This window comes from Parus major, chromosome 2 (genome assembly GCF_001522545.3).
Source record: "Parus major isolate Abel chromosome 2, Parus_major1.1, whole genome shotgun sequence".
Taxonomy (NCBI): domain Eukaryota; kingdom Metazoa; phylum Chordata; class Aves; order Passeriformes; family Paridae; genus Parus; species Parus major.
Genome location: NC_031769.1, coordinates 22,048,029 through 22,061,223, shown reverse-complemented (window position 1 = coordinate 22,061,223; position 13,195 = coordinate 22,048,029). Strand labels below are relative to the sequence as shown.

Here is a 13,195-nt window from a genome sequence, read left to right as displayed (position 1 = left end):
TCCTTATTTTGATTTACAGATAATTTCTTTCTAGGCAGTGGGTGACAGACTTGTTTATAGATGGATCATACACTGAGGGGGGATCTCCAGTTTAAACCCGATATCCAAATTTGTAATATTTTCCTCCATGCCTGTGCCAATGGGAAAAGAAATCCTGCCTTCTCCTACATTCTCCCTTCTTATGTCCAGCCAGAGTTGTGCACTTTGGACAAATGATAAAAGACACAACAGGCACAGTGGATGGATACAGACAATATTTTCAGGAAATGTAATAACAATTTAAAGCCATAGAGGAAACTTTAAGAGCTCAAGAAAATGAATTGATAGCTCTCTGACATTAGGAACTTGTATTTATTCCTGTTAAAAAGATGTGACACCAGAGCCAGAAATAAACCCAAGAAAATGTGTTGAAGTATTTCAGTAGAGGCTAGTATCAAGATGAAATGCAAAACATTGTAAAAATAGCTGTAAGAAAAATATGTTCCAGAACCAATGCAGGAAACATGACCAATTTTAGTTTGCTAATTTACAATAATATTCAAGCAAATCTAGGCTTGTTATCTTTGACAGACCACACAGGAGCTTCTGCAGCCCCATAATGCCATCTCTGGGGCACTACAAAAATAATGAGATGTCACCTGAGAGAATGTCTTGTAAAAAATGGTTCCTGGAGGGCTGCTGTGGACTTCTGGTCCCAGAGAACTGGCTTGCCCATGCTAGGAATGCAGAAGGACCCTGAAATTCTTTAGGGAATGAAGACATCCATGAAACAAAGACAGTTACGATGTACAGAAAGGCTCTTAGAAGAAAAGGACAATTTTCTATGGACAGAAACTGTCAAAGGCAACCTTTCTTCTCTAGAAATGGTAATCTACTTGGCTGACTGGCAAGTCAAAAGCTGCAAGGTTTTAGTACTTTTGTATGCACACACAAGAAGCTCAGAGGCATATTTCATCAAATAATGTTGTTTTCATGCTATATGTCTAGTAAGACCTTTTTGAATTCTTTTAGTGAGTTTCAAACCAGTAAGTGTTTGTGATGTGTTTGAGTCTTACCGTGAGTAGTGAAATTCTCTCTGAACAAATTCTGTTCTGCCAAGTGTTCAAGATCTTCTATAGCAGCTCTGAGTAGATTAGTGCTGAGAGCCTAAGAGAATTACAGCTCCCAGGGGAATTCTCAAGTGAGGCATGAAGGCATCAACCACCAAGATTAGTGGTTCTCAGGGTTCTCGTAACTCCTTGGCTAATTAAGGTGCAGCCACACAGCGTTTCTAAGTGTACATGCAAGGTAACTGGGACTGCTGCAGCTCAGTGAACGATGAGCTCTGTAACAGCTGACACAAGGACTGCTGAAAGCCCCACCAGCATCTCTGCTTGGCCACAGTACCAGAAACTTGTGTTGTGGCTGCCAGTGTCCCCAGTGTGCCACCAAGCTGGCAGAGCCAGCTCTTTCCCAGTTGTTCAGCTGATTCATCCAAGTATTTGCAAGGGAAATGTCTTCACTTCTGCACCTGCAGAGGTCAACAGCATTTAGTCAAAGTTGCAGTAACAAGTTAGATCTGAAGGTGCCCCTACCACAAGCCTCACAAAGACCAGAAAGGTGAATATGTTTTTTATGACTGGGCTTGTATTCTCAAGGCCTTCCCTGTGAGATGTATAATTGAATCAAACAGAAGGCAGCTAAAGTTGTGCAATCTCACTTACCTGAAGCTGCACTGTAGAAAACATGCCCTCAACTAAGCCCATTTTGTGAAAATGTAATTCTTTGTCAGCTGCTTCCCGAGATGAGAGTTTTGCCAGAAAATTCCACCTGTCTACAGAATACCATAACAAAACAGTAGAACCTGAGCTGACTTGATTAAAGAGTCAAAACGGTGAAATCATAGTAATCCATGGTGCTGAGTCTCTAGAGATAACACTAAACTATTCACATCTAACCTAGAATGTGAATACCTTACTATCTGGCACTATTAATCTACTAAAAAATTAGCTCTTTTCCTTACTAATATCATTATCAGTTTCTGCATACATTTATAGTCTAAAGCAGTGTGATCTTCAAATTTGATAGAATTCAACTCCTTTTTGTGCTTCATTACCTTTTTTTTTCTTGCCATACTGTCTTTCTGAATGAATTAGGATGAAAGGAACAAAGGAACAAACTCTGAAATGTTCTGAAACATGATTTTTTTTGCCTTGCTAATGTGTTTTTTCTCCAAATGCAGCATTTTTCAACAACTTCTACAGTTGATAAACAAAAACCACCTTAAAAATTTTTCAAATTAACGTAATCTTTCTTATTCAAATTGCTCACTAAGTGAGAAAACAAGGGTATCATGGCTTCATGAACAATCAACCTAAGACTGACATCTTGCCCTTGTTCCACTCACTTACTCCCACTGCCTTCCTTTGTGTTGGCAGTAGAGCTTGTGACCAGGAGGCAGACCAGATTAGCCACCTGGGCTGAAAACTAAATAAGCAGAAAAGATAAATAGCAAAAGGAGCAGTAAAACATGATTTCATCATCTGGTGGCAGACTGTATTTACATCTGCTTAAGCCCATCAAAAAAATCACATGCTGAAGCCTCTTGAAGAGTAGGTCACAAAGGGTCTGCAGTAACACAAGATAGATCCAGGACCTGTTTTAGGAAACAACTTATTTTTGACATAACTTCTAGTATTTATTAAAATGCCAATGTAAATTTGTAAATTATCTTACGCATTTACTTATAAATATATTGTGGCTTTGACAAGAGAACTAGCACAGTATCAATGGTTACAGACCCTCTGACTGGTGGAAGGGCTGTAATATGGAGTGATAAGACCAGAGAAACTGGATAGCAGCAAGCTTTGGTGCTGAAATGTCAGCCTTGGCAGTGATGGCTACACAGCAGGCAAGGCATATAGCTAGGAAATGGTACTGAGCACTTGGGTCAATGTCTGTGGTCCCCAAGGACACATACTGCCTGGCCAGTACTTGTATGCTGTGTTTTCCAAGTTTGCTTATATTCCTCTGGGAGTCTTGGATGTCAAGTAGAGTCTATTCAAACACTTAAGAGCTTTCATTACATATTTTTCTCTTTTCTAGAACAGAAACTAGGACAACAACCCTGCTCTTGGAAGTCCAGCTGTCTGGTCTCTCTCCTCAAAACAGTCAATAACTTATACCCTACAGCTCACCACAATTTCTATTGTCCTGTTCTCAGCCTTTACATCTTGCAGCTGCCACACCCAGAAGACAAGGTTCTATACTGCCCAGCATGAGTAACCAAAGTGACTCTTTGAACATAGACAAGCAGTTTTGAAAACAGCAAGAACTTCTTATCCTCCAATGACGCTTCGGTATGTCCCTCTTGATGAGTAACGATGCAGCAGTGGAACAAGAACCTTACAGGAAAGCATATGCTGTTTCTGAGGTGCACTACAGATCAGTAAGTACATGAAAGGATAAGTAACATTACACACCTTATGAACCACACATGTGAACCCAAGTCCTGGGAAATAAAACAAGGGAAACACTGCCAAGATATTTGCTTCCAATGAGCATAAATAGGTGGGGTAGTTTTTTTATAAAAAAAAAAAATGAAAAAAATGAGTCATTCCCACATTTTGGGAGAAACTGAGTTCTCTGCATCCCACTATTTATGCCAACATCTAACCAGCCCCTAGCTTTCTGCCAGCTCATAGAGAGAGGAGGCCTGTCTGAAAGTGACAGCAAAGAAGGAAATTAAGGAAATCACTGAAGCAGAGAATATAAAATCATTTTTCCACCCCCTCAAATGAGTTGTGGTACCGACAACTGCTTTTTACTGTGCCTACTCTACAAGAACAGTTCTCATACAAACTATTTCCCAAAACAGATAAAAACCGAATCTCCTAGAATGCCACTAGAGAAGACTAGAAATCCTGAGGAATTACCAGCAAGTCTCATTCTATTCTGCAAAATAATTCAGGTTTTGTGAACTTGAACTATAGTATTGGCATTTTAACGCTCAAAGGGTTTTTGTGTTTCACCTCTTAAGAATGGGGAAAGGCTCAGTACTGAGTCACCATAATACTGCTGAGCTGTAGTAGCCAGGAGCAGCACACAAGAACACAGAAGTGAAGCACCAAGAACCACTATCATCCTTCTGGACTGCCACAAGTCCCTGGGATGCCCAATGACTTTCACAGGTCAGGAGGCAGCATGTTCTCCGGCTGACAGCACATCCGGCACACCAGATGGGAGGGCAGGAGTTTGGCTTATCCCCCCTTTTCAGAAGGGTTAGTTTGGGGTTTTGTGATGCTTTTAAAAATTATTTTGTTTTGCTCAAAGCAGGAGTCCTATAAAATTAGGCAACTAAAACACAGTATACACATTTTAAATGTGTTAAGGCATCTGAAAGTCTGGTGATCAGTATCAAAAGGTAAAGTCTTTCATAATCTAGTAGCTACTGTTTTCAACACAATTAATCAAAATAAACTGCATCTGTATGAGAGTCTTTTATTAAAAATACATATCTTCTGTTTCACATAAAAAGAACCAACACTTAACACAATTTCAAGAAGTTGGACAGTAACTACTTGAAAAAATACAGGTTCTTGTAATCCCAGAGCACCCAACCTTTAGTGCACAAGCTACAAATTAAAATCTTTCTGTTCAAGACCCAAAGTGCTTGTCCTGCACACAGCAGCGCCCGAGAAGGTGCAGCATTGCATTTTTGAGCTGCAAAGTGCTCCCCAGAGGCTGCTCCCTGGCAGACATACCTGCAGGTACCTGTGTTCTCTCCCAGTCCAGGGAGCCCTGTCACTCCCCAGCCCTGGTGCTGGGCACAATGGCAACCTTAGCAAAAAAAAATGTTAGAGTGGCACTCGGCTCAAGTGTCACAGGTTGGCCATCTCTTTCTGTAACAAAGGAAATACAGCACAGCACTTCCAGGTAATTTCACTTAGGATGCAGCAGAAACATATTAACAGCATTGATGAAAGAAAACCAGCCGTGCTTCGGTGATAGAACATGATGCAACAGTCTTTTTGCTAACTAAAACCTATGCTGGAATCCATTATTTTCTGGAGCCCCACTTTTCGTAACTCACTCATGTCTGACTTTTGGAAAGACAATTTTCAAAGCAATGAGTTATCAGCTTAGGCAGCAGCAAATACTAATTAAAAGTTCTGTGCATAAAAATCAAAGTCAGAATACAAAAGAGCTGTCAGAGTCATCTGCTATTAAAGTGCACAGAAAACAACACTGGCTAAACTTATATTCTTGTAGAAAGCAAGAACAGTTTGCCAGGCTGTCATTCTTGTTCTGGAGATGCTGAAAATTCAGCTCCTTTTAAAGTCACTAAGAGACATATTCATCAGCTCTTAAAAATGATCAAAATTCTCTGCAAATTCCAGCTCAAAGAGTGTATCAGACGCTGACTGTAACATTTACTGGCCAGCTCATAACTGGAGCAAGGCACAAAGAAGAAAAGACTGAAGTGATGCAGAAGCAAGATGATGCTAAATCACAAACCAGTGGCCCCTTTGCTTTGACCTTACAAGGCATTAAAGGATACAGGCAGCTAAACCAGCAAGTGTTGGACAACCAGATTAACAGCAAAACAAAGTTCAGTTTTGAAGAAAAAAAACCTGGCTTGCATGTCATTGCACGTATTCTAATCCCACACAACTCATGATCTGCTTAAAAAAGATACTTCATACTCTCATACCTTGTAAACCTAAGATTATTAAGCTCATCTTTAGGCCTCTAGAGGCGTATCTCCTTATGTATTTTTTGTTGTCTACAGTGTTAATTCCTTAAGACTGTTGTTTAATCAAGCACTGTCTTAAAGGCCTGTCACTTTACTGACTATGCTAGGAGCTATGATTGAGATCAGCTTCCTCCCTCAGTCCACTGAAGTCTGAGATCTACCATCTAAAACACAATCTTTGTTTACATACTGTTATTTCACAGATTTTAACAGAACAAGATTTGCCCAGTAGAGTATTTGTTTCTATTTCTACCTAGAGCAGAAAACTAAATGGTTTTCAGGACCTTGGATGAATTTTCAGAACTGGAATTAAAGAACTTGATTGGATTTTTTTAGAAAAACAAATTTATTCTGGGATTAATGAAATGCAAATACCCACTAAGCTCCAGAATGCCACCAATCAAAACAACTTTCCCTACTGGGATGACATTTTAAACATTAAGATCTCAATTTACCAAAACCTGAGAGAATCAAATGCTTCCCTTATTATAGCACTCTTCAACTCACTGTCATCAAATTTTCAAGTAATGTCAAAGCCCATATTGAAAAGCTTTGATCCTGAGGGCTCACCTGCTGCTCTGCATTTTAGAAGGCAAAAAGTGATTTAAAGACATCCCAGGTTGGGAATTTACAATCCCTCCTCATCCTTGTAGAGCTACAAGGTGAAGCTCACAAGTTACTCAAAATCTTATCTTATGGAAAATAGGAACTGGAAACTTTCTGCATTTATGAGGTGGCAGCAGGGGAAATAACTGGATTTTAAAACAGCTGAATTTGAAAGGTGTTAAAGAACAAGGCTGAAAAGGCTAAGTTTTAATCAGTAATGAAATAAGCTGCAGCATGAAAAGTCTATCAACCATAAAGATCAACTCTGAAAAAAAACATGAGCTCATTGTTCCTTGTATATTCATTAAAAGTATGTAATTAAAAAAATCTCTCCCCAGGGTTATAATTCCCTTTTCAGAAAGAAAGATGCTTGTATACAGTGTTTCAAAAGAATCTTTCATAGTCTTCAGAATTCTTTATGATTTTCCTAAACCTTTTTGCTGTGAGTGACATTTCTCTCCAGAACTGAACACTTTATATCCTACTTGAAAATCCATTCTTAAGACGGCTTTCAAATAAAACATTCAAGGTTCTAATCACAACTTTAAAATACTACTTTTTTTGTTTTAATCACAAAATAGATCTAGTGAATTTGCTAGTGAATTAGTAAAAAACCGACTAGAAATAAAATTCACAAAAGATTTCTAGCCTCCAGTAATTCACAAAATGCTATTACAGCACAGAACAACACTCTTAGTTAAATCAGTTTTATTCCTTCTGATAACTACTTTGAAAATAAAGGGTAATTTGGCACTAATTCTGTTACAGAAGTTCCTAAGCAGGTATCTGTTTGTGCATACAGCAAAAAACAAAGAACTGTGCACAGAACTGAATTAGTCTGCCAAACACCCTTTTCAGACATCACATATTACAATATGTAGTCTGGGTGAACAAGAAACTCAGTGAATCCCCTACACCCAGTTCCATTGCCTGGGTAATACACAGGTGCAGGGGCCTTACAATGAGATCGGAATCTAAGAATAGCTTATCAAATTTCAAAGAGGTTCAAACCTGCTTTGAGATCAGTAAGTAAAAGGATGGATACATACAATTGGTAGTGTACTGTTCCAGCATTAGCAGCAACTTTGACTGTAGTGAGCTCAGAGTAAAAAAAATGAAAAAAAACCAAAAGGAAAGGTGGTCAGGAAATAACAAACAGACCAGAACAGCAACAGACTTGCTGAACTCAGGCCTCCATGGCTTTGCGCCTTGGGAAACTTAACCTTGCCAAGGATTATGCTCAGTGCGGGGCAGGCAGCACAGAGAATCAAGCCTGCAACTTTCATGGCTTGAACGAGCACAAGAACTTGGCTTCCAAGGCTTTGTCTCCTTAAGATGAATGTGTCACAACAGGAATGTCAATTTCTACACCAGAGAGGCGAGAACGTGCGGAGTAGGGCTGAGAGGCATAGCTGTGCATGCTGGGGGCGTGGGAATACAGAGGCTGCCAGAAAGGAGAAGGGAGGCTTTTGCATGCACAGTACCACAGGAACAGCAAAATGGAAGTGAAAAACAGACCGCCAGCACTGGCAATGGCAATAAATACAGAGATGTCAAAGCTGAAGATAGGCTCATATTTTCTGTTCAGATAATTGTTGTAAAAAATTACCCAGATGGACGGAGTGAGACAAATGGCACAGGCAAGCAGGAACAAGAGGCCAGCCACGAGATGGCAGCCCGCACTGTTTACCAGGCACTTGGCCAGTTTGACGTTTGGCACGCTGGACACAAAGGCTGTGTTACACATGCCAATCATGCAGAGGAACAGAGCTGAGACAGCAGTAAACATACTCAGAGGAAGGGCAAACTGAAGAACACGCAAATCCAGCTGATCGACAGCCGTGTACCACTGTGGGTCATAGATCACACAGTCTCTGCTCCCATCAAAGCGCGCACACTTAATCCAGAGTCCAGTGTAAACGGTCACATTCCTCTCATTCTTGTTGTATGTGTACAGTCTCATTTGCCTCCAGTTTGGAAGCAGAACTGCTGCAAGGAGCCCAGCTACTGAGGCTGTTCCACTGAGGAAGGCCAGTACGGTCGCTGCATGAACATCCCGGCAGCCCATATTTGCCCACAGAGGTTGTTTCCTGCAATTAAAAAGAGAAATGTAAAAGAAAACTGTGGACACAGGACTGACTATAGCTGATTTGTGCCAGGTTAGTGAACTCAGATGACAGCTGGTAGGCACAAACTCTGTGGCACCTTCTTCGTCTGACACACTTAAGACAGTGGTAACACCACCATATTCACGCTTTAATGAAACATCAGGTTATTTCACAGACTGTTATGACGTCTCAGCTGACAGACTGCTAAAGTCACTGTGTTCAAGATGAGAAAGAAGCACATTTGAATGTGTTAGTCAACACAGCCATGATTTAAGCATGATTTAAGTTCACCTGCCCTAAACTGGCAGCTCCCTGTCTTTAGTCCAGATACAGTATCAGAATGCATGCTCAGTCCTACCATGCTGCTGCATGAGTAAAAAGGAGTTCCTTAACATTAGGCTGGCAAGGAATGCATATGCAGGCAGTTATATAGGCCAAACTGTTGACAAGAGCTGTGAGGTAGTGGTGGAGGCTCTGCTGAGTAATTCACAGTGAGATTTTCAACAGCAACAGTTCTTCCATACTACTCTTGCCTTTCAGACTCAACTGTCCGAGCACACAAACAATTACTGAAAACAGATGGCTTTTCAGTTTTCTACTACATCTTCTACTTCAGAGAAAGTGTCAATATTGCTTCCTTTTTAATATAACCACTGTCCGCATACCTACTATAGCCTCTTGCCTGCAGAGATGATGAGAAAGTCTTAATGATGCACCTAAAACAAACAAAACCGAAAAAAACCCAGAAACAAAATAAAAAAAGACTCAGTATCAGTTTGATATTGATTTTTTTTTTATCAGATTGATATTGATTTGAGATAAATCAGGTTATCCCTTCTCTGCATGCCCAAGTTGTTTTAAAGAAGCCTAATACATAACAGGCACTGAGCATTTACACCAGAGTGTGCCTGAAGCTGGACACTAAGAATTATAGTATCTAGAAATGAACAGATACTGTACAAATTCTCACTGCCATTCAGTTATAAACTCCTCCTGAAATTTCTTCCTAATTATACTGCATTGTGCATATCTGTCAAATGCCCAAAGTCATAAACCAATTCCTTAAGTACCAGAAGTTCTGCTTAATGCATATACAAGTAACTGAGTATCTGTATCACAGAAAAGTTATAGACAAGGTTGCAAACAAAAAGGCAACTGGATCTGATTCCTCACTCTCCTTTTACACCTGCATACATCCAATAAACAGGGAGCTACAGTTTTCAGATAAGGAATGCCCATGCATACTGGGAATACACTAAAAGCATTACCAAGCCATGTAGCTAGCCAGCATTCTATTGATTTATAGACAAATAAATGAAGTTCAATTTGTTTCCTAAGAAATCATTAGGCAATTTTATGCCATCTAACCCTGAGGAATTGCACTGGAATGTGGGCACTATTTAAGTGCTGATCACAGTTTTGTAAATAATTTGTAAATTTCTCTGGAAAGAAATAATGACAACCACATTTATGGTAGAAACTATCTTATTTGTCAGAAAGACAGCATTATATTGTTGCTAAGGACAGCTGAGCGTGGGCAAGCTTCTCTTCCCAAGGCAGTAAACTTTTCAGATGTCAGGTCATTAACAGGATAACCCCTGGGTAGGGGGACCAGAAATATTTCCACCATGATTATTTTAATATGATGCTTAACCCTAACTTCAGTAAGGTCAAAACAATCAACTTACAAGAAAATGCAACTATAGCAAATGAACTTGACAGGTAAATCTAATATTGCATCAAATTTTGTTCTCCTCAAGCTTGATGGTTTTGCTCTTCCATAAACAGCTTGCCTTTACCTGCATAAAATTTCCATGCAGACAGGGCAGACTCCAAGATAGAGCTATACATGAAACAGCTGGAATAAACACATGACTGACCATTTTCAGAAACCTGCTGTTTCTGAATCTGTAGATTACTGCAAATAGGCAAGTTACCCACCATCCCTTCCACCAGGAGAGACCTATCCCATTTTGCAAATACTGATGGCTTTATGACTGTAATTATAGCTCAGATCCCTGATGAAGACAGTAACAAAACAAGTGTTGTGTTAATTAGATGGCTTCAATGTACTTACCAGCAGTGTCCTCAAATCAAGAGAAACCTTAGCAACTTCTACAAGTGGGAAAAAAGGTGTTACTGGAGCTAAGAAACAGAACAAAGAAAGAGTCAATATCACATTTGTTCCATGCAATTTCAGCAACAGCATTTACACTGTAATTCAAGAATTAGGAATATCAGCTATGTTTGCATTAGGCCAACTCCATCGCCTACAATTTACTCTTATTTAAAAATCAAAACTCAAACTACTCTTTTTTTTTTTCTTCTTAATTTTTTTTCTCCAGAGCTTGTTCTCAGTCTATTCATCTCAAAAGACAAGGGTACAAAAAACTGCTTTCCTTATGGGTGTTCCAAGACAAAGAGTTTGCATTCAGAATTTTATGTTTTTAGCAAAAAATCTATAAGAAGCCATACAGAATGATTACTGCAGATGTTAGGTTCAAGACTGCACTTAAACAGCAGTGAGGAAAGGCTGCAATGACTATTTAACGTCAGAAAACAAAGCACAAGCTCTAAATTGTTTATACATCTTGTGGGTCTCTATTCCTTCCTGCCTCCTACACGACAGTTTCAAGGAAATTGGAGAAAAACAGGAAACAGTAGTAATGGCTTTTCAATGGCTGTCAAGCTTTTCCAGAGGAAAAGCTCCTCTTGTGGATTTTCTACACCCACATCTAGGTCTCAAGATCAAATCTGCAGGTCACAATAGGTAATTCACTTTACTACTGGACAGCATCGACCTCCAAGTATGTCAGTAAGCGACTGTTAGTAGTTACAACCTAAAGGCAAGTTTGTTGGGCTAACATATACAAAGACAGAGTTTATTCTAAACTACCCATATTAAACCCTGAAATATTATAAAATTCATATATGAATTGGCTCTATCACCTACAAAAACATCAAAGACATTCTTCTATCAAACTATCTAGGCAAGAAAGAGACTTTACAACAAAGTCATGAACCCTGATTTTTTCACTAAATGAGAAAGAGGGCTTCAGATTTGGAAACTCATTAATATGAATGCTACTGCATACAAGACACACAAAAGCAGACACACAGCTTGGAGCAGCAGCTTTTGTTCACTAACATTACTGACAAATTTTCAAGCTTTCTGTGCACTTTGCAGCTAAAGCCAAGATAAACACACAGACCTCCCTCTGCAGGTTCACACCCATGAACAACCACAACAACATAATTAAGAAGAAAATTAGTATAGGCAAACAAAGCTGTCAGAGGGAGCTGGGCCCAGCCCAGGAGTCTCTCCCATTAAATGATGAAACCTGTGTTGTAATAAACAGATACAGAGGAGCTATGGAATATTCCCCAATACCCAACTCATTTCTGCCGACACAGAGTTTCTTTTGGTTTTCTCTTCCTCTCTTTAGTCCACCTGATTTTACTGTCTAGCCCTGGTGGAGCTGAACAACTAGGGACCTCAGCCCCTTCTCAACTAGTTGCCCAAGGGAAGAAAGCATACTTTGGCCAGGTAAAACCCTGCCTTGCCTTAGATTCTTGGCTTCAGCATCTTCAATCGCAAGGATTTTAAAGCTGTACTGTGCAAGGCTCTTATATCTGATCCTCAGAAGTTAGCAGTCCTAATAGCACCCCTTAATAAGGACAGATTTTACCCCCTATTCTAAAGATGCATGTTACTGTAGCAAGAGATGTTGGCTGAAGCTGGCAAATCATTGAAGGCCCACAAGATAAAATTAAACAAAACCGACAAAAAGGAAATTTACTATAGACATAATTCAGAAATTAGTAAAAGCAGCTCTGTTCCCTTGCATGGCCTTGAGAAGACCACGGTCTGGGAAGCATCACTGTTTTGTAAAGATCTCTAGGAGAGAAGTTGCAGTATAATTTATCAACGCAATTTATAAATAAATGGTTTTCCAAGTATCCACAACAGCATAAGCAGTTTAAAAATTTTTATGAGTTTTGGGAAACTGGCTACCAGAAACTGGAGGCCTAAAGCTCTCCAGTTTTAAGGGACTGGTTCAGAAACAGTACCACCACTCTTTTTTTTTTTTTTTTTAATTCTGAGAATCAACCATGCAGTTCCACGTTCTACAAAACTCCTTTTAAAATTAAATATAGAAGTACCGGCTTAGAATTAACGATCCTAGCTAACAGATTAGGACTTCCAAGGAAAACGTGCAGCACGAGTAATAATTTTACCGACTGAATCGGAAAGAGCAGCTGACGCAAGGAGAGAACACAGAGTCCCCCCGGGGAGCACCGCCGACCCCCACCCGCGACAGCGCTCCGAGCCTGCCGCGTTCTCGGGGGAGCCGGGAAGCGCCGCAGGGCCCGGGCCGGCCGTGCCCGCTCACCTTGCCGCCGCGCAGAGGAGGCGCCATGGCCGCCGCTCCGGCCGCGGAGCCGCCGCGCTGAGGGGAGGCCGCGGCCGCGCGGGGCCTTGTGGGGCGGCGCCGGCGCAGTGCGGGCCCGGCCCGGCGCAGCGAGACTGCCGGCGGCGCGGCCCCGCCTGCCCGCCCGCGGCTCTGCGCTCACCGCGGAGAACTCCGCTGCCCCCGGCCGAGAACGCCGGTGCTCTAAAACACGTCCCTCCGATAAGCCGGCTATAACCGATAACCGCAGGAGGAACCTGACTACTACAGGCAGCTACGGTCCACGGCGGACAGCTCCGGTCAAGCCATGCTGGCTCCTCGTCCAAACACCTCCC

At 40.9% G+C, this 13,195-nt stretch overlaps 1 protein-coding gene across 4 annotated transcripts; it reads right to left on the bottom strand.

Moving 5' to 3' along the window:
- Nucleotides 1-4,463: 4,463 nt before the first annotated feature.
- On the bottom strand, nt 4,464-12,933 carry CLDN12 (claudin 12). 4 transcript variants are annotated; one of them, XM_015618317.2, is made up of 4 exons: nt 12,843-12,933; nt 10,526-10,593; nt 9,114-9,164; nt 4,464-8,430 (listed from the first exon to the last, which is right to left on the bottom strand). In XM_015618317.2, the coding sequence occupies exon 4, from the start codon at nt 8,406-8,408 to the stop codon at nt 7,671-7,673; it is 738 nt and encodes a 245-aa protein (XP_015473803.1). In that variant the 5' UTR covers nt 8,409-8,430; nt 9,114-9,164; nt 10,526-10,593; nt 12,843-12,933; the 3' UTR covers nt 4,464-7,670. The 4 variants fall into 4 exon arrangements, with proteins under 4 accessions (XP_015473803.1, XP_015473804.1, XP_015473801.1 ...); XM_015618318.3 differs by lacking the exon at nt 12,843-12,933 and adding an exon at nt 12,688-12,798; XM_015618315.2 differs by lacking the exon at nt 9,114-9,164.
- Nucleotides 12,934-13,195: the final 262 nt, after the last annotated feature.

Bases quoted from the DNA above. Each gene is read 5' to 3' on its own strand.
- CLDN12 (XM_015618317.2), bottom strand. From the start codon at position 8,408: ATGGGCTGCCGGGATGTTCATGCAGCGACCGTACTGGCCTTCCTCAGT.